We start from the raw sequence: 23,497 nt of genomic DNA, 5'->3' as shown, positions 1-23,497 counted from the left end.
AACCCACAACTCACAGTTCCGTCACACAGCGATGATCTTTTATCAAATTCAGAATTTTGTAAGTCATGTACCAAAGCAAAACAAGCGGAGTGGCCAAAGAATACAAAACAAATGTGATGAAGTCAGGCCTAAAAATCCTTTTGCAGAATAAATTACTACTTGTTTTTATTCCTGCTAAGTCTAGTCTTAACGCTCATACATTGAAATAACTTATTTCCATGGTAACCCATCCTCTGCAGGGTACTGTGTGCAGCACAATGACCTCTCTGGGTGCTTGTCAGTCCCTGTCAGTGTTTCCCAGCTGAACACACTGGAGAGGGCTCACCTCTCTTTGCAACACTGCTCTGCTGTATGGCACAGGAGAAGCTCCTCTACAGCCCATAACCTTTTATTCCTGGAGACATTAATGGCCACATGTGCCGTGACTTACCCAAATCACATTTAATTAGGAACAACTGTCTTTTTTGCTGGTAATTTATCATGTGTGTATACGTTCGGTCAAATCTTAGGCCGTCTAAGCTTTGTGTTAGGGACAAAGGGGAAAGGCGAGGACGTGAGTACTCAGTCAGTCCTGTCAACTGCGGTCTGTGTCTTTGATAATACTCGTGCCCTGGCTTCAGGTGGCCAACATAACAAGGCAACTAGAGAAAACATAACACAACATTACTTTTATAATGAAACAATGACTTAGCCTGAAGAAATTATGGAAACCATTAGCTTTTATTGTTATAGAGATTTTTTACAAAATGTGCTATTCCCTCAAATACTTCAGAATGCTTTTTCACATAATAGATTTGTGCCAAATAGGTTGATTTCAGTTTCACAATTTTCAGACATACAACAGACTAACTAAAGACAAAAAAAAATAATCAAGTAGGTCACCTTGGCATGAGGAAAATCTGTTAAGTTGAATCAAGCAAACTTAAGTTGCCATGTGTTTCAATAAACGGAAATATAGTTTATTAACTGTTGTAAGAAATGCTTCATGTTTTTGAGAACTGTGCAGCCTATGCATGAACAATAATAATGAAGTCAGTATGATTAGATATGTCATGATAGTGCATACATGTGTACATCTGTGTTGAAGTAAGTCTGACGTGTATATTAAAGGCTTACCAGTGAAAATGGAAAGACACTCAGAAGAACAGTTTAGCATATAGCCTGAGGTTGGTGTGGTGATTGCCAAGACAACAATGCAACATCAGATTAATTCTACAGAAGTACCAATTCAGAAAGACAACAAGGCCCTAACAGTGATTTGTACCATCCTTTTCCATACACTCCAAATTTCAAACAAACAACATATTCCAGCAGTCAGTTACACAGTGGTCCCCCTCAATTAACAACAAAAGACTACAAAAACCACAAACTATGGGTCTAATTCAATCAGTAAATTCATTTTCAAAGCCAAACTTGGCACGATTCAGTGATTGCCTCAACTTTAAAGTGTTTAAATACTCAGACCTCATAAGACTGGCTGCAGATCAGATGTATAAGTCACATTACATTACATGACATAGTGTGGGGTCCACTGAGGCAGGAGGCCTCAGTCTATAATGTTACCTAATAATACTAGGTTCTCCAGGCAGTGCACTTGAACAAGGCACTGGCTCAGATCTGGAGTTGGTCCCCGGGCGCAGTCATTGGCTGCCCACTGCTCCCTTGAGGGATGGGTTAAATGCAGAGAATGAATTTCGTTACATGTACGTGTATGTGACAAATAAAGTACCTTTATAATACCTTTACTTTGAAGAATTTCATTCATTTAGAGAATACGTTAGGGACAGAGGAATTACACGTGGAGATATTTGACACTACGACCAAATCCACTCCAATCACATACATCTTAGTCATTCCAGTCAATACAATATTTAACATTAAAAACTTTGTATAGACGTAATGTACAACATTTCCTGTGTGCCTTACTGTGTGTCCAGGTTAGTTTAATGACAGACTCCTTAAGAGCAGCAGGTGTCAGCCTCTGTGGAATTTGTAACAAACATAAATATACACTGAAAATAATCTGTTGTGCACCATTACTGAAAGGTTACGTTGCTCTTATAATGTAGAGCTATGTCTGGGTTTGGCTATTGCCAAAGAGGTTAGGAGAGAAGCTACTCTGGTCAGTAAATACAAAGAAGGTACAAAGTAAGCAATGTTTGACTGCAAGTTTATATTGGAGTGTGGTTTCCACATATTGAAAAGGCATAACCAAACTGTCCTGCATCACAAGTAACACCATTTTGTCTCTTCTCATCACATGCAAATATTTGATCACTGCAGGTAACGGAGTCCTTAGCACTTCAGCCTCAGCCACACCAGGGAAAACAAACTGGCCTGTGAATGGCCCACAGAAATATTTTGTGATGTGCAATGTTCACATGGCTGTGAATTGTAGCTCGAATGTGCAATACGGCAGATCTCTCTTATGATCCTCAGGTTTAGGTAATGACTTTAGAGCTGGGGAAGTATCCTTTTTTTCTACCTACAGCACAAGCGATGATGACACTGCTCATTTGTTCTTGTCTGGTGCATCCGATATACCTACTCCTATCTGCTGACAGTTTGATATCATGGTAAAACAGCAGTCAGAGGGAGAAAAGTGTGACTGATGTTGGAAAATGTAGCATACGCCATGTGCCAGCCTAACCCCTTAATGTGTTGCACTACAAAAAGGCCAATCTATGAAATAAGTTAAATGTGTAAGATATCTATATCAACAGCTCATACTGGTTGTTTTAGGACTAATCTTTGTGTCCTTATGTACAATAAAGTGAGGAACAGTACAAGGCACACATTTAACAGCTGAATTGTTACAAAGATATAAATAACCAACAAAAAGGAAAAGTTCATGAGTAGTGTGCTCTCCTCTAACTCTGTCCACTGTGTACTCTGTTCTTCACCGCAGCTCTCTCTCATGTGCCACTAGCGGGTGTTTTTTTTCCAGTGGCCAGAGCCACGGTGGGCTCTAAGGAGTTAAAAGTGTCCATATGATGGGCCTGTGCTAGCAACCTTTCAAGCGCTGAGCCGTTTGGTTAGCACGTTGACACACTGTAGCGAGGCGAGCAGCGGTCTGCTTGATCATGGTGGTGGTGTTGACCATGGTTCACCATAACGTGTGTATTAGATGCTGTCTACAAAGCTGCCGGGGAACAATCCAGTCCTGCCGTTCCGCTGCAGTGTGCCTTTGAACCAGCCGTCCTCCCTCTTCCTGTGAACAAACACAATGTCGCCCTCCTTAAGTTCCAGCTCAGCCTCGCTCTGGGGAGGATATGATACCACCACTCTGTACCTGGGGGAGGACAGCCAGAGGCATAGTCAGTGACTGATACACACTGCAACAATGACAAGTGATAAGTCACGATGCTTGTAATATAGTGTTACACTTTCTATACAAGGACAGAGCAGGACAATCACAAACAACGCTGTGTAGCAGAAGATTTAGATCAATGTACCTCTCACATATGATGGGCCGCGCATCGTGTTGTTGAGATAAGAGAGAGGAGCACGGCTGGCGAGGAGGAGGAGCGATAGGTGCACATCCATCAAGGGGACTGCTCTTCCGATGGGAGGACTCTGGCGCCGAGGAGGATGAAAAGGCAGCAGCAGCAGTTTCGGGCTCGAGGCAGCTGACAGAGCCGGAGGGAGGGGAAGTGTCGGGGCCCACAGCGCCATGTAGTACCTCTCCTGCAGCAGCTTGTTCCGCCTCCAGGGTAGGAGAGGAGGGTGGTGAAGGACGAGACTTCTTCTTATTGGACAACATCTTCAGAAGACCTTTCTTTTCTCTCTGCAGCAACAACCACAACAGCATAACTTGTTTGTTAGAGAACAACAACAACAACTCCTGAGGCCTTTGAGGCACAAGTCATTTTCGCAAGCCGCAGACAGGTATAATCTAGTGCCTGGAACTCGCAGTCTCTTTGCCACTGACACAAACAAATGTGGTAATTTCTATTTTTAGCGCAGAGGTTTTGAACTAAAGGTTGGAAGTGAGAAAAAATAAACCATAACCACTGTCTGTTGCAAAAGACGGAAACAATAATACTATAATAATAACATCCCTGTTGATTACTACTGGTGAATCCTATCAGTGTGATTAGCATTCTATCAAATGTCATCAGGAATCTCAGACAATCCCAACCACAAGTTAGTCAAATATGCTAGATCTGAAGACAAGTCAGAAGTCTCTCTACTACAATTAAACATGGACACATCTAGTGCAAATAGCAGCAAAATGGATAATTAGATACAGATCATGTTAATTAAGCAAATGGAAGCACTGAAATATTTAGACATATCCAACCTTGACGTCCTTGTCCAGTCGACAAGCGAGCGCTGCGCTGTTAGATGTGGAATTGAGAGCAGAGCTGTTCCCAGAGCCGGGGACAGTGAAGACAGCTACAGGTCTCAAAGCATCACCCTCCAAAGATGCAGCACTGACATTGGGTGGGGTCAGAGACGCAGCGGCACAGCCCATTGCCACTCCAGCCCGGGAACAGCATTGAGCAGGATTGGAGGAAGGCTGTGGGCACACTGTAAGGTGTGGGAGAAAGGCCACAGGTGTTGCAGACTGTATGGGTGTCACAGCTGCTGTGGGCCGGTCCTGACTGTGGCACGCAGCTGCAAATGGGATATAAGAATATTACACATTTAAAACCCCTTATATACAATAAGCCAACATCCGGAATACATTTTTGTCCCGGTAAATGTACCTGTCCTGACCGCATTGCGAGCCTGATTCACAGTCATCTGGGAGCTGACATGCAGAGGGATTTTTGGCTGTTGACCTGTGGCTGTCTGGGCTGCTGTTACCACAGCTGCAGGTTGGGAGTTTGCAGGTACAGCGCTGGCGCACACGGCGAGGGCTTTGTTAAAATCAGGACCTGGAACAATGGCTCCAAGGGCTGCAGAAGAGGGGCTGACAATTGTGACCCCTCTACCAGCCTGAGTGCACAGACTCATGGGCACTTTGGGCTGGCTGCTCCCTGATGCTGTCCTGAAAGGGAAAGTGCATAAAGATGGGTAAGACCTAGCAGCCTGAGGTAGGTAGGTAGGAGGGCATTTTGACCGACTGGATGTTTTTATACCTCATAAATTGTGTTAGGTTTTCATGTAAAAAAAATATGAGGTAACTCTTCTAATGTGTAATTAGAATAGCTTCTAATTATTATTAGTTTGAATCAATGTTTTCTATTATTCTTCTGAAACTGTTGCACAAGTTGAAACGTAATGGGACTCATTTGCAAAGTTGGAATGTTTCTTTGGTCAAAAAGATGTAAAATAAAGTTAAGTGCAGACAGGTATGGTGGTATTTACAGGTTTCTTTACAAAGTGCTTCACAATAACAGCATTGAATAAAAAAACTAAAAAGAACAATATAACTACAACAAAGTAGAATTTACTAAACAGAAATAAAACAAAAATGGCTCCACCGTGTAAAGACTGATAGTTAATAAGTTATCTAAAAAATAAACAGAAGCATGCATGACAGACAAATGGATGCCATGCATGCCATGAACCAGGCAAGTGTACTGTATGTGTGCATGTTTTACATGACTGACCTGCTGACTGGGCTCATGTAGTTCCCAGGGAAGACTCCAATCTTGCCCGTGTGCATTGAGGTGCCCTTGAACCAGCCATCCTGACAGCGTTCCAGCACCAGAAACATCTCTCCCTTCCTTAGTTCCAGCTCATCCTCCTTACGGGGAGTATAGGGGAACATAGCCACATAGCTAGATCCAGAACAAAACACAAATTACAAACTCACAAACCCCAACATGGCGCTAGCATGGATAATCTTCTCCAGTATGGAAATAAAAGCATTTCAACACTTTGTACAGCATGCCATTTCTTCTGGATTTATGTCGCTTTCTAGTTGTACATCTGTCATCATCTACTCCGAGACCCTCCAGCAGAGACCGTGCCCTCTGACCCAGAGAAAATCAGCACTGGAGGATAAAACAATTTGCGGGTCAAACAGCCAAGAAGATAGGAGTCTCAGCTGGGATGTTTTCCGTCTGATTTCGGTGTTGTCAGGGGAAGGGAACATAAATGCCTCAGAGTCTGACACGCATGCACAGGCAGACACAGATGACGGCAAAGAAGCAGGCATGGGTGGATCTAATTCTTAGCAGGTGTATGGTGCCTTGAAGGAGTAATGAGGGTAAAGGTGGGAGGGTCATAGGTCAAGGGTGACAGAGGGGATTCTCCAATGAGATCCAGGAGACTGTCACTCACAGGTTTTGACCCTGTCACCTATGCACATGCTCACACTTTGCAGCCTCACACTGACAGCTGGGGTGGGGTGGGGGGGGGGTCACAGACAGGCGAAGCTTTCCCCTTCTGGACCGAACATTTCCATTAAGGCCCTGGGCCATCGGTGCATAAATCGCTTCTGACATTTCACTGCACATTTAAGAATACAGCATATTTTGTGTGGGACTGTTTTTATAACTCACACTGTGGGTCTTTGTCTCCCACTTTGGTCGCTTATGCTGGGGGAGGGTCTCTGTCCGGCAGCCAATGAATATGCTGCTCCATCAACGGAGGACTGTGGGGGAGGAGGTGGGGGTGGTGGGAGAGCATCCTTGTAAAAGAAGAACAGAACAGAATATCATATTAGTAGTTAGATGGTATCAACTGTTAATTACAATTCCACAACAGTTCATCATTTATTTCCTCTCAGTACGACGCAGAAAGACAAAAACAAGTAACATGAGTCTAAAAAAACAACAACCGGAGAGTGTGTTGCGTAAGTGGAGAAACCAGCTTGTTTATGAGGAACAAAGAGGGGAAAGAGAACGAGAGATCATCTGTCATCTGGGATATTCCCTCCGGTTTGCCGATACTCAGGGAGAGTCTAGTTTGGCAGACGCGATAGCCCTGTCCCCGACTTCCCCTTGAGCTGAGAATATCCTATTCTGCTTGTTTGTTTGTTGCCATGAGACCACATAGCTAGATGTTAAATCCATCGTTATTAATTGGGACCGTATGAAATTCAAAACTTGTCTGTTGACACACTTTAGAGTAACCCTCAAACCAAGCATGAGTGGATTCATCTTGACTTGTTTTCCCTTGTTGAGCGTCTGTAATGTCAAAGTAGTCTCACCCTTTTAACTAGAGGCTAATGATCGCAGCATGCTGTAAGAAGAGACCTAGAACAATGTTTGTATATTTTGTGTGCTACTGGATTGCATGATTAAAGCAACACGCCGACTTATTGGGACTTTATCTTATTCCCCGTATCCCCCAGAGTTAGATAAGTCCATACATACCCTTCTCATCTCTGTGCGTGTCGGAACTCTGTCTGACGCCCCCACTGCTAGCCTAGCTTAGCACAGATCCTGGAGGTAATCGGCTCCATCTAGCCTACTGCTCCCAATAAGTGACAAAATAACACAAACATGTTCCTATTTCCATGTTGTGATTTGTATAGTCACAGCGTGTATAAATAACAAGGTCACATGAGACACAGCCATCTTCTAACCGTATACGTACTGGGAACTATATTCTCAGAAGGCGAAGCACTGCTACTTGGGCTGAGTGATTAGCGCAACATCTGAAAAGCACCGTTGTTACTCTCTGCTCCTCACCATGGGGCTGGTCAGGTGCTGCGAGCAAATCACTCCGCCCAATTAGCAGTGCTTCGGGTATGTGTGGACTTATCTAACTCTGGGGGATACTGTGAATAAGACAAAGTCCCAATAAGTCGGCGTGTTCCTTTTAAAAATAAGTCACCAACCTCTAACCCTGAACTCTGAGTTGATTTACCCTGAGATGGGAAACTCTGAGTTTTTGGTTCCAGAACAGCTGATTTGAGTTGGTTCAATCAACTCAGAGTAGGTTAACAGAGTTAAGAATGTGAAACCACCACTATAAAAATGCAGCATGAATGGAGCTATGCTACTACGATTCACCATGGAAACAACTACAAAAACATCTGTCGCCGTACTTTACCCCTCTGGAACTGGAAATACTCATGTGTAAATACAGCGAGTTTGAACATATATTTTGCAAAAAAAAAAAAACATCATGCGACAAAGAATCTGCTGGAATGTAAGAGCATGTCTACAATGGGTGACATTAGTGATATGAGGACAGATAAGGTTATGTAGGCTACATAACTGATAGACTTCGGAAGAAAAACGATACTGCTATACCGACATAATAGGTAGTATCTGGAAATGAAAGTACATCTGTAGTCGGGGCTTCAATATCATCTCCAGATGCATGTTTAACTCCCTACAAAGTGATACAGCTTCTTCATCGACGGGATCATCAACAACAGGACGTGCCATGTTGATGAAAAAAAATGTTTTATAGTCTGCCTAACAGCATAAACCAACACTGGTTTTTATTATTCATGCAGATAAACAGTCTACAGCCATCCTAAGTCTGATACAGACTGAATGAATGAGGAAACTAAAGCGCGCTGTGTCAGAGGGAGGAGACAGAGAAGAAAACCTGCTTCCGACCAGGTTAGGTTCACGGACTCAGTCACCATAGTTACTGACTCTGAAGTTAAGTTACCTCTCTTTCTGAAACAGACTGGAGTTACCCCTCTCTCTCAGGTTTATTTACCTCCCTTTCCGAAACGGAAAACCCAGTTTTCCTCATCTCAGGGTTAACACACTCAGAGTTTTCACTAAACCTGCTTTCTGAAACGGGCCTCAGCTGTGTCAAACTGAAGCACGTGAAAACAACATTACATTATAAACACATTTAGAAATTGTGAAAAACTAAAAGCCCAAGTGAGAGAAGTGTGTCAGAATAAACTCCTATACCTAGGAGCAAGTCTTTCCAAGCTCAACTTTGCCAGCACTGAGCAGCAGAGTAATTGCTTCCATGACACAATGGTGAAGGAGAGAGGCACTCAGACAGCCCTGTGGTATTTGTGTATGGGTGAGTGTCGATGTGCATTTCGCTTTACTGCTGACGCTTGGGCTGAGATAATTAGGTTGCCTGCAGGCTAGAGAAATCATCTGTACAAAAACATCATGTAGGGTTCCCAAGTGAAGCGGAGAGCTCAACCTTTTGTGAACACATTCCTGCTCATTCAGAATCTCCACATGCCAGAGCATACACATAGACAGACAGGAAGTGTGCATGCTGTTTCGTGTGGGATGAAGGGATTTCTTGACATTTTTAGTACTGATTGTTTTCCCTCAGCAGAAAACATAAGTTAATTTTTTGCTCAAAAAGGTTCCTCCATGTCGCTAGCTTTATGAAGTTTGTTGACAAATTGTAACATAATAAAGCTACTGTATCTTATTCTACAGAGAATCCAGATTAACAGTTTCACAACCTGAAGTAACTATGTTGCTTGTTAGCAGCTGATGGGGAGTGCTATGAGGCAGTTTATCTCATCAAAACAAACTCATCTTCTCAGAGGAAAGAAAATGTTTTGAAGGTGATATTACTATTTGCATTGATTAATTCAAGACACTGTTTACAGAGAATGTTATATTGTATACTTCTATACCATTGATTGTGAACATGTTCAGCCCTTATATTTCTGCCACACATTTGTTTAAGTGTTGGATTAAAATAGTAAGTCTATTTAATGGATAAAAACAATATCTCAGAACGACACATACACACACAAATGATTCAACTGTCTAATCAAAATAATGTGAAAAAAGTCTTAACTGTCTGCAGAAAAAAAACTATATAAATAGGAATGTATTTCCTGCGGTTTGAGCTGTAGAAACATGCCATATATTTATTTAATCTGTTTAGTACTCCAGAAATAGCCACATACTAACTTTGAATAATTTACACCAATAATGTTGAACTGTTTAGTTGTTGCTCTGGCCTGATAAGACATGCAAAGGATTTCACCTACCACAGTGATGGAAGTGTAGCTCGTCTCCGAGGGAAATGTGAAGACAGTTGCTGTGGTAACAGGACTACTAGGGGGTGGGGTCACGATTAGTCCAGTTGTGCAAATGTGTACCTGTCAACAAAAGGGAAATGTGGACCATAAAATATACCATAATGAATCCAATGTTAGTGACAAGCTCCATTCACACATGAATAATAGAAATGTGCTTAGGTCAGCAGTGAATGCGTGTAATCAGTCAGTAATGTCATGTAATGCCATTCATCAGATTTCACATAGAAAGAAAAAAACATTGGAATCATACATTATTATATGGAAACATGACCCACAGTATTTTAGAGGAAAACGCACCACAATTTCAAAAAAAAAAAAAAAAAAAACACATTCTCCCCCTCTCCTGTCACATTGTATGTAAATGACTCTCACAGAACAGTGGAATTGTATCCTGGTGACTTCGACATAACCACAATGGTGGTCTGATGATCTAATTGGCCAATGGAAACCAGGTGACCACCCAGCAAGACATTTCATTGGGTATATAAAGAGGGGTGCTTTCCACAACAAGTCATCCACGTGAGTCATGGTGGTGTCCTAGTAACAAGGCCATACTGTTGGACACACAATATCTCCCTGTAGCCTCTGGTCTCTCTCCATGCATGACTGCTCCAGACAGAGCCGCCTCTTAAGGTGAACCTTTCAGAAAGCAGACCAACCTCAGATTCAATCTTCACTGCTTCCTTATCTATTGTGCACTGGGTGTGCCAAAGGAAAGCCAAATGTAACAGTGTGCTGCTGGGCGACACTGTTGGTGAAATGGCTGCCTGCAAAAATTATTAACAGTAAAGTAGAGGGCAGGGTATGCTATGATAATTTAAATAAATACATTTCCCTTAGAATTGAGGAGGAATGCCATCAACAACAGCCTGTTTTCGTTCTTTGACAATTCTTCCTTGTCTTGTCTAGTACATTGGTAGATCAGAGGCATATTCATTTCCAAGATGGACTACTCAGCCCCCTAGGCAACTGGGGCTTACCTTTGTTGTTTTTTTGTCTGGGTGTTGGAAGAAGAGAAGATGAGTAGAGGTAAAGGGGGAGAGTAGAGAGAAAAGAGGCTGTGCATGCAGTGCCTGGAGTGTCTCGGTTGTGTTTTTAATAAACACAGTGATATGTGAATCAAATATACTGTTAGCCCAGTTGCCACTAGGGAGGATCAGTTCAAAGGCACAAATATAATGTATTTTATTCTAAAAGTATCCTGATAATGATTAGTGGGAAAGGTCTGGAGTCATTAAAAAACTGATTGCACCTTCTGCATGGATAGAAGTCTTTGATTATACATGAATAATATCAACATAAAAAATGGATTAAATAAAAACAAAAAATCCCCAAGATCCACTTTACTGTAGAAAAGCACTCTCCTCATCTCCCTTCCACCAAGAAGCACATGAACACATACACTTTAGATAAACGATTAATGATTGAGCTTAATAGGGAGTTTTGGAACATAGCATTTCAGAACGTCTGCAGTAACCAGACAACACAGAAAGCACGTTTCCCAGAAAAACAAACAATTAGGCAGAAATTAATGGGAAAAAGCGAGTTATCTACAAACTCCCAGAACCACCAAGTGTGACAACATTGCCCGTGTATAATGAGTAATCTGTCTCTGAATATTGACAAACCACTGCCCCTTAAAAATTGTTTTTACAAAAAAAAAGGCAGTATGAACATGCCAGTCGACATTTAAAATATTAATAAGATAACGATATTGAAATCCTGAGAGAAATTACCTTCACCTGATTAGACTTTATGCTTGTTCCTAAAAACGTGTGGTGACACTTAAAGAATCATTAACAAACGGTGAACAATGAATTCATTACTGTTTAATGATTCTAAATCACCATATAATGGGTAACCCCTATTTGATGAATTCCATACGTTAACTTAGCATTTTTGTTTGTTGTATATTTGAGTTAAAGTCATAGAGAACCTCAGACTAAGATAAACAGCAGGACACTTGTAAATCTGCTTGTCTGTTGTTTTTACAGTCTAGCACCAAGTCAAAGCCAATCTCCAGCAGCTTGCAACCATAAAGCAGCTGCGAGTTCCTGTCATGTCGGGATTGGTGTGGAAACCTTGAGGGCTGAGCTGGAGTCGTTTTTGCGGACGAGTGGAGTCACGCATCCATGATTTCAAACGCTTGGATGGAGCAATGGCCTGTTTGGTATGATGGGGAAAAGAGAAGTCAGACTAATAGCTGACAGAAGGAGAGTGGAGCCTTTGAACAGCAGCAAACATCTTGTAAAAACAAAAAAGAGCTGAAGCTGAACTCTGTTTTCCAGCTGCATGATTTTGTCTTTTTTTTCTTTTCTTCTGTCAGTTTTGCATTTAAATGGAACTCAACATGATAGACAAATCAGATAGTTGAGAGAGTCCTCTCATTCAGGACATTGGATTAAAGAATAACACCAAGTGTTGTGTTAAATTACGGTACATATTAATGTTGCAAGTGTCTCCATTTTGTTTTTAAGTGACACATTCTACATACTATTATGTAATTATGAGAAGAAAAAAAAACTTAGGACAAAGACATCCCTTACACAGCTAAATATTTGTTTTTTAGAATTTGCACTCTTTCCTACTTTGTACTGCAACAGCTGCACAACAATTTTGTTGGGATAAATGTAGTTCTATTTTATCTTAAAAGGAGCTTATTTGTCATACTGCACTATTTTCACTCAACACAACTTCTATGAAGGGACCTGCAATGCTGCAGTCGCTCTCCTTTACCCCCTCCCTTCCTGTGGAGTATCCTACCTGTGAAGGTGCGCTGCAGGAAAGCCCCCCGCTGATCTCTCCAATTCGGGCAGCTGCTGTGGGGTTGCTGGAGCTGATGAGGACAGGCCCACTGATTTCCATGGAGTGGCGCTGAGGGGGAGGAGCTAGCATGGGTTTGTGGGACATGGTGAGAGAGGTGAAGGAATGTCGCTTTTTGCTGTTCTTCTTCTCCCCTGCACGCTGGGCACCATTGCTCTGGGGCCCCGAGGAGGCCCCCTCACCAGAGTCTCCACTGGAGTCTGACGGCTTGTCCAACTCTATAAGCTGACGAGCTGCCGAGTTGAACTGTGAGAGGGGAAGAGAGGCAGGGGGCAATGAAGACAGAGTAGTAAGGTGGAAATAACAGAGGGGAAGGCATGATGGCGCTAGGAGCATTAAGGTGATCATGAAAACTGTCACTCTCTATAATATAGTTGTCATGGAAGACTTCCATCTTTATTTAGTCCGTGGAGTTGGTGAGCAGCAGAATGCTCCATCAGGTCATTATAGTGTGAGGGAGCTGAATCTTCTGAGGCAGCTCTCAAACTGCAGGCTTTGTGACCCTTTCAGACACCGTAATGTGCAACTCTTAGGTAAAAAAAAAAAAAAAAAAATCATCAAAAGGAGGACACTAAAAAGGTTTCAGTTAATTAGAGGGTGCTCTCACTTGCTGTCACACGTTGCCCCAAGCAGCTCCCTCTACTTAGGACATAAAAGCCAAGCATTTCACTCCAATCCAAGAGTCAGTCTGCACAGGTTCATCACTGACATGTCAGAACATTAAGTCAGATAAGAGGGATTAAGAACAAAATACCAGATGGGGAAGCATAACCTTATTAAATTGAAGGCCACCTCTAACAGCAATTGTAGATTATTGTATGTAAACAACTGAAAGGCAACAAAAGCTCTTAAGGCAATGAAAACCCTATGACCTAGATATTCATTGGTTGTGCACAACCAAACAAACATTTTGGGATGCTCTATAGGTTTGTGATGCCACTGCATTTGTTAACGAAACCCTGAGCATGACTGCATACCATCTCGTCAGAGGAGAACAAAATATTCTATTCTGCTGCTGCTTTACCTTCATTCTGTTTCTGCAAAAGACCTCACTCAGTGTATAAAAATATGAATATAAAAAGGATAGAATACACATGAAAGGAATAAAGAAAACTGTCACAGCTTTGAAAAAAAAAAATCCTCCTCCACAGACTAACCTCAAAACACTTCTGCAGTACTTCAAATCTTTCACCACATTTAAGACTGAAACTTTATTCTTCCATTGTGCAAAACAGGTTTTGATATTTGATATATTGTGTCTGCTTGTTTAGAATACTCATAACAACTGCCAAGTGAAAATAAAATCATCTTAAAAAGGACAAAAATGTATTTAATTCTGTCTGGATTATTCCTAAAGCTTTTAAGTGACACCTGTGGAGCTCAGAGTGGGAGAGACTATGACTGTCTAAATCTTCAAAGACGTGTTTAGTGATTCTATGAAACACATGACTATTTCAAAAAGGAAGAGAAGTATCATAGACAAATTTACAAGATGCATATGGAAAGAAGTCTAAGTTCAAAGGATCTCTGCACTTTGCTGATCGTCACGTAGGACTTATTCCACTAGTGATTCTTGACATTAAGGAATCTAGTTAATTTTCTTACCTCAACATATGAGATGGGGAAAATTCCAATTTTATCTCCAAGCATTCCCTCTGCCCAGTTTTCATCCACTCTGCGGATCACAGTCAGGATATCATCCTGTAATTCAAGACACAGAGGGGCGCTGCATGAGGTAGAACCTAATTAAGGATGCTGCTAACTAAGAGCGTTTCTCATCCTCGAGGACCAAACCCTGAACAGAAATATTGAGATCGTGACAATGTTTTATTAAAAAGGGACATGCCCAAGAGTAAAAACCCTGGAGTCTAAGGTTTGGCATTCTGTCTGGAAAACTACTTAGTAAGCTAGTTTCTGTCTTTGCTCATGATGTGGCATATAAACAACTGATGACAGAATGCATCAAAGTATGACCCAAACTGCTGTACAGATATAACCACTCAATTACTGTAGTTAAGCTGTGCGCCTTGCTCTATGTGACATTCTATCCAACCTAATTACAGTTGTTAATCAGGAAGCTTAAAATCTAAATCATTTCTCCGGGCGTTTCAGTTAACAGCCCTTACATTCTAACACACACATAACTTAAGAAAATGAATGCTTAGAAGACAGAGTGTCACTGTAATGAGAGGTATTTTTGTTTTACTACAGTGACCATGTGGCAGAACGGTGGGTGTTGGAGTGCTACTGTGCTACCTTGGAGAAAGGCAGACAGTCCTTGTCTGCCTCCTTGTCTTTGAGCTCAAAGTCATAGAGAGCTTTGCACTGAGGTGGTGGTTGTGGCAGCGGCTTGATGACCTGGACGAAGTTGGTGGGGAAGAAGCCATGGACTCCACCCATCTCCCCATGGTACCAGTTCTCGTCCACTTGCCGGCGCAGGATGATAACGTCACCCTTGCTGAACTTGAGGTCTCCTGGTTCCTTGCCATCGTAGTTGTAGAGGGCTTTCGCACAAGGCAGCTGGGGTACACCCTACAAACAGAGATCGAGATTAAGGTGGGGAGAGACTAATTCTAACCAACCATCAGTTTGTAGTTGATTCACAAGATTAAGTATAGTTGGTGTGCATACTAAGTTTGCTTGGGGATAGGAAAGGCAGAAGTTTTTTAAAAAGGTTTAAAATTAGGGGAAAAAAAAAAAAGGTATTTTGCTTTCTCTTTGTGAAGTTAGTTCAGGCCATAGACATAGAACATATTGTTCTACATCTATGGTTCAGGCATAGTTGTAAGATTTACACAAAATGTATTACCAATCAAGACATTTTTCAGAAAGGTACTAGAGCAGTGCTAGAGAACAGTGATATGGACAATGTTCAAGCTAAGACCCCTAGAGGCACTGTAACAAGCTTGACAACAGCCCATATACAAGCCATCAGATTTCAAAACAGTATAAAGTCAGTCTTGTAACTCCTAAATCAACTAAAAACCAGGCTCTATGGGAAAACACGTTTTTGGACACTACAAACAAAAAGGGATATGCTACAGAAATGATGGAATGTATGTTTTCCCAGAGACAGTAAACTTTCCTGTTTGTTCCCTGATAGTTAAAAGGTCTCTGTTGTGTGTTCAAAGTTTAAGTGGGATGAGCCTGGCTGGTTCTGACTAGCTGACTATCGCCTTCAGAAGGCCCAGGGCTCCGTCCCTTTATCTTGCAGAGGAAGGTTTTGTATCTCAGGCTGCTAGCCTGAAGTCCTGAAAGGCCCATTCAGGGAATGACAATCCGGGGAAAGAGGGACAGCGAGTAGGGGGGAGTAGCAGGATAGAGAAGCATCAATGTTCTCCATTCAGGGTGGGTGTCCATGAGGAAGGCTTCAGTCCAAACCAACCAACCCCCCACCATTTATTCCACTGCTGTTCGACATCTTTTGCAGTGCTCAGAATCACAAACACTACTAACCAACTGGATCTTAACTCTGGAACTGACACTAGGGAGTCAACGAGGAATATAAACACTGATGAGAAACACGGCTAGAACTCAGGCAAATACTACTATGGTGAGAAAGTGAGCCAGAGCGAGAGGGGTTAAAGCAGAGTTTGGAGCAGGCTCTGCAGTCTTGTTAAAGGCTAATGAACCGTTTAAAGGCTCAGAGGAGAATAAAAGTACAGAATGAGCCGTGATGGTGAGCCAGGGTGACATTACCCTGCTGCAGAGAATCACACAGCCTAAGGCACAGAGCCAATCGGGCTCTGGCTCTGCTGGTCCAGTCTGTGGGGAGGGAGCAGTGGGAGGAGGTGTACTGCAGCCCCCTGCACACTGCACTGGAACTGGGCCTCCTTTCAGGGGAAAACAGGGCTTTTGAGCCCACCCAGGCCTGGCAGAGAGTTTTGTGAGGAAAATGCAAATGAGAGTAGAAGCTCTGCCATTTTTGTTGCAAATGACAGAACAGGTTCAAGCGACACAAAGCCAATGGTACCTAATTGCATGGCAAATATGGAATGCTTGTCCCCTTGAAACTGTGAAGTTAGTGAGCACTTGTTTGTACAGCAAGGACAAGGCTTAATAAAACCTTTAGTAGTAGCACACCGTTCAAAGTCAGCATTGTTATGCAATTATTTTTGTACATGGTAAAAGGGATTGTACTCATAAAATGTGTTATTAAATAAGGTCTTACATGTACAAAACAATGTGCTAGAAAAAGATGTCCTTTCTATTAGCCAGAATGGTTAGGGGAGGCTGGCAGGAAGTCAAGATTCTCCTACTGATTTCTATTGAATTAGCAGTTTACGTTCTAAGTTCTGTACTGGACAACACAGAACAAACTCCTGACAGGGTAATATGTTTTGGTCCCAAACTCACTTACTGCCTACGCCTCAGCTGGTTTTTAAACTCCCTTTTCTGGCCTCATAAAAGAAGAGTAGTCAGCAGAGGTACATTTCCATGTTTCACTTGGCTTAACATAGTGAGAGGAAGAGAGAGAGAAAATCAAGAGATTGACAACAAGGGCCTCTGGATATAAGTGGTGATGTGGGTGTGCAAGTCTGGGGAGGGGTGATGGCTCTGAGGGTTAATATCCGGTTTGCATCCATGGAGACAGTGCTGTTGTGTCTGCAGTGCATAAAGGAGCACCATCAGTCCTGACCAAACACTGCTTTCAACAGGAATGTACAGAAGAGAGCTTAAGAGTTGCAACAACACAAATGCTATAAAAAAAAAAAAAGTCTCATCTCAGACTGCCAGAAACACAAATTCAGACATCATATTAACACAAAAATCACAAAAAGATGGGGGGTGGGGGGGAGAGCTAGTTTTTTTCCTGACTCCACCTCTCCAATTTTTCTAAACATCTGTGGTGAAAGTTTATGGAAGTAATTATACTGCAGCATACACCACTGTTGGGTTGCTGTATCAGACTTGTAAAACTTCTAGCCTCTTTAAAGATTTAAAGCAGATGATTACCCACAGCAGCAACACCCCCACTGCTTCTTTATTTTGAGGCCCCCAACATGGCCTGGTTAAAATCTATAATTATTACATAAACAAAAATGTGTAAAATAAAAAACTTTTCACTTTTTTATCATCCCTAAACTAACAATAATACCATTCAGCAGCCAACTTTTTTCAAACTGGTAGCGTGTACAGTATTAACTAAGATAGCAGATAAGTAATCTGCTGTCACAGACGGCCAGACATACGTATACTCCGATTAGTAAAGCATATTACCAGTTAAAATTAATCCTATGAGGATTTAATGGCATTACACTGTATCACAACCTCTTCCCAAAAAGTAATTTGGTTTTTTAACGGAAACGTCTACCCCTGAAAACCAAAGCAAACTTGCTTCGTCTTCAAAATCAAGATCCGCAACTTAACAGGTTTATATTCCATTGCAGTTAGTGCTGGGCAGTATGACCAAAAATTTGTATCACGGTATTTTTTAAGATTCTGGCGGTTTCACGGTATATTCTCTCTTTTGTTTGACTGGGTCTTTATATGGGTTAATAATGGCTTATTTTACTCTCAGTATTCAGTACTGTCAGAATTGTTGTTGTATACACATACCAACAACTTTAACAAAAATGTAACAAAATAGTTATAGGATAGTTGTATAAACACTACCTTGACCACAGGTAACGTTAGGTTGTTGTAGTAACAGTGGGCGGCTGAACGTAGCTCCGCTGTCAGCTTGCTTCAGTGTTTAAATAACGTTAGTGGTTTGGCGGAAGTATTTCAGTGAGGCAGGTGAAGACATCTTAAATCCAGGGTTTTAATCATTGCTCTGAACCCGTCTTTCTCGACGGTCTGTAGTGGGACTGTAGGTGGATTGTTATTGCATTCATTATGTCGCTCCTCTGCGTGCTTGAGGTGACAGGTCTTGACGTTAGCACGGTCGAGTAACGTTAGCGTGACCAGTACAGTTAGCATGATTTTTTAAACCAAAAAACCTCCAAACACAGAAACGGCTCCTCTTTTTGACACAAGTTCTTCTGTGTCATGTTCTACTAGTTCTGCAACTTTGATTTCAGAACTTTCAAAGTCTATCCTATCCATCTTTACCATAATGTAACACCACATCACTACTGTTTACCCTCACCACGCCTCCAGTCGCACCACGCGTTTAGAAGCGCAACATTGAAAAGGGTCCGTTTGAAATAATGTCGGGCAGGGTAGTGTTCCGAACGTTGTGTAATCAAATACACCGGTATGGCGGTATATTAAAAATTCATATCATAACGGTATTCGGTGTGAATCGGTATACCGCCCAGCACTAATTGCAGTGTTACAATATAACTGGGAAAAGACTTCCACCAATTTGCAATCGAGAAGACAGGTTAGATGCGGTCAGGTCTTAATTCGCAACGAGCATGTGTGAGAACAGCGCCTCCTATTACTTACAGTTAAAAAAGGGTCAGCAAAACACATTTGGATTCTATGAAAACAGAAGTCTGAAAATGTTAGCACTCATTTTCCTTTTGAAGCTAGATGACTGGGTAGATCATTTCATTTTTACTTGCAGTAGAGTCTTAATGCTGTTATCCAATCTACGTGTTATGTGTGAGACGGCCAGACAGACGAAACAAAGACTGAGGAAGCGAGAGGAAAAGAAAGAGAGATTAGGTTCAATGTGCAGAGCATCAGCTGGTGTGTGCAATTACTCTTGTACTGTAGATAATGCAATTAGACCTGTGTGCTAAAGGGATTTGGCTGTTATAGTGTTCTCTTCCACAGCACTGGATTATAACTGAATTACCCAAGTATTATGCTCTACAGCACTGCCAAATGTCAACAACCAGTGAGCACAAAGGCATACAAACACAATGCATGCATGCATGTAGTGCTACGGAGTAAGACTAGGTCAATGGGGATAATTACACTAGCTTGCCTTTACACAGTAATGTTAGCAAAAGATCTTTTGAAAGACAAAGAAATAGGTGTCCTGTAGGTCTGTCACATTTTGCTATAGGCGAAACATGGTTCAGACAATCAACCAGCTCAACAAAATCACAATGAATTATGAACCTGCTATTGTGAATACATCAAGGTTAGGGGTAGCTTTTGCTCTGTCAGCTGTTCAAGGGTTGCGTGTAACCACAGTAAACAGAAACCTGTAACCCGTGTGTGTAAGTGCCAGACATGACTCCACTCCCATATGGGCACCTCCAGAAACTCTGCAGGGGGTGGAGAATGAGCAGGGGTACTACTGCCAAAACAGTGTGTAGCGGCTGGGAGGTGTGTGTGAGGAAGGGGGGGGTATCTGCCAGACTGACCAGGTGGTCATAGGACATTTGTTGTTCATTACCAACTCACTGTTAACTGAAGATCTTGCCACCAACATTGTGGCACAAGCATTGACACATGATGGGAGTGAGGAATTCTGAAGGCATGGGCCATCTTGATTCCATTAGAGCTGCATTAGTTTAAATTGATTCCTAATGGGCTTTTTAATGACCGCTGTAGAGCAGGCTTCTTTCCTTGCCTCCCCACACTGTATAAAAACCTGAGGGTTTCTTGGTGTAAAATGCAGGAAGTGGGCAACAGACAAAAAGAGGCAGACAAAAGACAGTAGTAGTATCAAGATTATGAAAGCCAGTAGCCAGAAAGAGACTGTTTAGATGTCATCAACAAAATTTAGCCAAGCACACAATTGGGTGATTGGTCAAGTATACAAAATCAGAGCAGAGCCTGAAATTGTACAACTTTTGTCTTTTTCCATATATGGTTGTGAATAAATATTTTTTTTTTCTTTTTTTTACAAATACTACAAATTTCTGTATGGCATATTTTGTTTGCATTTTGAAACAAATAGGTCTTGATTTTATTTAAATGGTATTGGGCATAACAATGGTGGTATAAGAGCTGAACATCTGTTTTCGTCTTGGTTTTCTGATTTTGAAAGTGTCCCATTGGAGATAAATGTATCCAGTATGTCCAAAAAGGATACACATGAGGATCACCAAGAGTGATTCAATCAAGAGAAAACAGGGTCACACAGGGACTTTCAGATGAGCAGCTCTCATCTCAGCAGAACCTCATGACACAGCTTCCTCTTCTGGAGTCGTTGTCTCCCTCTCAGGGTGAAACAAAAGAAAAACTACCATTCTCTGGTTTCTATGGAAACTCCACACAGGAGCACTTTTTTTGGCTATTTGTGTCTCTTGACAGTGCCGTGAATCTTATGAAAGGGAGTTATTGAGATTCCAGCAAGTGCCCTGTTCTGAGAGAGAGTGCAATGATGGGGCCCAGGGCAGTGGTGAAGTTAATGGGCTATCACCTCAAAAACGTAGTTTGACATTTTGGGAAATACACATTTTGCACCAAATAAATATTAATACAAAAAGGAGGAAGTCATAACATCACAAAAACTTTAGTGCAGCATGGTATGGAGAATATACCATTTTTGATGTCATCAAGCGAAGTCCTGATTTCCAGGAATCAGCTAATGCTAACGGGTCCACTTCAAGCACCTAATGTTCAACTTATGCATTATAGGGATACAATCATCTGGTTGTATTTAAGCCATTGCGGGAAATGGATTATAATTTCAAATGAAATAATTATTGTGTTATGACAATATTGGATTAACAGGATTTTTGCATCCGGCGATACATGATTAATCTGCCAGGTATTGAGTTCACTGGCAAAAAATAGACCTTTCCAATGGGGTACATTTTGAGCCAGGGTCGATTTTTGCCTGACAACTTTCCATGTTTTCTGTTGGACCACTTGCCACTAGGCCAACCAGAATTCAATAAACCGAATCAACAAGCAGAAATCTGAATCAATAAAATCTAACCGACACTCAGCCCTAGTTTAGTGGGTATCATTTATCTACTTGACTGCATTTAGTCAGAAGGGAAAGAGGCAATAAACCATTCACGCTTTCCAAGAGCTTTACCCTATGACAACTCACTGCTTGTTTGTTTTCTTCGCTACATAGCAAATGAGGTCCCACACATTAGTCCACAGGCACAAAAAACATTCAGAGCAATCTGGAGCCCAGATGGAAGCTTGGATTGCATATGAGAAGAACAGGAAGTTTTCAAAAGCCCTCCAAACTCTCCTACAGTTCCTCCTAATGTTCTTCCATGCTCCTACGTCATTTAAAGCATCTCTCAGTTAGCCGAATGATAATATACTAAAAGAGACAATGTTACAAAACACACCTTAGGGATAACCACTCACGGACCCCAGCAATCTACAGTTTTAATGCCATCTCCTGACCCTGAGGTGTAGCTTGGGGCTTCATGGGAACCTGTGTGCTAGACTACCATCAAAGCCATTCTCCTTGGAGCTGGGATACAGGCAGGATACATAAAGCTGCCATGTGCAAAACCAGGAACTACATTAAGATTGCTGTCTTAAGGTGGTGGTGATGGGGGTGGGGTGTATAAAAACATTTACCACAATCAAGACATTTCTGAGCTGAGTGCACTCAGTAAGCTATAGATTAGTCATCAGAAAGAAAGCATTTTAGCAGGAAGAGATTATGGATTTATGGGACAGCGTATGCACAGTGTGGAGCATGCGGTTCTCATGAAGCTCTTGTGTGTTTGGGGTGTATGTGTAGGCTCTACTGTGAAAATGCAATTACATGAAACCACTTGCACATGAACTGGCACATCTCTTTCTGTTGCTTTTTGCGTAGGGGATTTTTTTTTTTTTTTTTTTTTTTTTACCTGTCTGGCCTCAGATAAGAGGTAAATGCTGGTTCTGGGTGGCCCTGTGATCACCCAGTCTGACTAAAAACTGAAAAGAACAGAACTCTTGAACTCTGTGCCAGTTCATACACTGGGCTTAACAACTGTTCTCACAGGAACCCACTCACATTTCAGAGCAGACAGAGAGAGCAAGGTTAGATGCAAACTACAAAGAGAGGGGGAGAGAAACAGTGAGAGATCAAAATCCTGGAAAAAAAATTTCAAAGACAGAAAGCTTGCCATCCTGAAACTATAATATGGTTCTGTGACATGGACCTGTAGACATTTTGTCAGTGACCCTGATGACAATCAGATGATAAACATTCCAAATGTCTATTTAAAGTGTAAAATATAGTGTCTATTTAAACGTTTTATACGTAGACCAGATCAAGAAATCACTTGACGCTGGTCTGGAGACTTGGTAATGTAGCCACCCGCAAGTGCAATGAAAATGTTTTCATGCACTACCAGTGGCAATAGCTACGTAAGCAAGCACTTCACGAATCAATAGAATATTTGGGTAAAAAGCATTATTTGCATTGGCAATGAGATAGTAAGAGGTACCTTGTTTTGTTAGGTATTTAATAACCTGGATTAGCACTAAGAGATGAGTTGCACATAGGACGTTCACTTGTATCTAAGCTACAAAGGGATTAGTTCACAAATGTCACAGTATCTGTGTATTGAGTACCAGTCAATATGAGCTGAATACTAAGCATTTCCTCACATTACTCTCCACTGTGACGGTGAAAGTGTGCAGTGTCTGTGGCCTTTTGTTCCTCTTAGTCATTCAGGGTGAGCCACCTGCTCTGCTCAGCTTAGGCGGACTTCGATTTACGCAGGGAGTTGCAAGTCCAGGGGAAATTTGACAAGAAATTGGACAACTACCTACACCTACTCAGTAGGTTGCTGAATCTCAAATAAAACCTGCTATAGCCACTGCTATGTTGTCTCCCAGTTATCTTACAATTGTCAGTGTTGCATGTCAGACTAGTGGGCAACTGAAGAACATTTGCTTGCATTGGCTGGTATTTGTACGCCTCTACAGTGGACAAACAAAGCCAGGATATTGACACAGTACTGG

At 41.8% G+C, this 23,497-nt stretch overlaps 1 protein-coding gene across 1 annotated transcript in view; it reads right to left on the bottom strand.

The window, feature by feature from the left end:
• Positions 1 to 2,189: 2,189 nt before the first annotated feature.
• sh3rf1 (SH3 domain containing ring finger 1) overlaps positions 2,190 to 23,497 on the bottom strand; it is a 32,999-nt gene continuing 11,691 nt past the window's right edge. Inside the window, exons 3-12 of the mRNA XM_028588052.1 lie at positions 14,975 to 15,250; positions 14,324 to 14,419; positions 12,659 to 12,964; positions 9,845 to 9,955; positions 6,459 to 6,586; positions 5,562 to 5,732; positions 4,713 to 4,996; positions 4,304 to 4,620; positions 3,456 to 3,787; positions 2,190 to 3,292 (exon numbers count right to left, since the gene is read on the bottom strand). Coding sequence (XP_028443853.1) covers positions 3,124 to 3,292; positions 3,456 to 3,787; positions 4,304 to 4,620; positions 4,713 to 4,996; positions 5,562 to 5,732; positions 6,459 to 6,586; positions 9,845 to 9,955; positions 12,659 to 12,964; positions 14,324 to 14,419; positions 14,975 to 15,250 — 2,190 coding nt within the window. The 3' untranslated portion in view covers positions 2,190 to 3,123. The remainder of the gene's footprint in view (positions 3,293 to 3,455; positions 3,788 to 4,303; positions 4,621 to 4,712; positions 4,997 to 5,561; positions 5,733 to 6,458; positions 6,587 to 9,844; positions 9,956 to 12,658; positions 12,965 to 14,323; positions 14,420 to 14,974; positions 15,251 to 23,497) is intronic.

The sequence above is a fragment of the Perca flavescens genome, chromosome 9, assembly GCF_004354835.1.
Source record: "Perca flavescens isolate YP-PL-M2 chromosome 9, PFLA_1.0, whole genome shotgun sequence".
Lineage (NCBI taxonomy): Eukaryota > Metazoa > Chordata > Actinopteri > Perciformes > Percidae > Perca > Perca flavescens.
The sequence above is the reverse complement of the archived record's forward strand: the minus strand, read 5'-3'. Positions and strand labels throughout refer to the sequence as shown.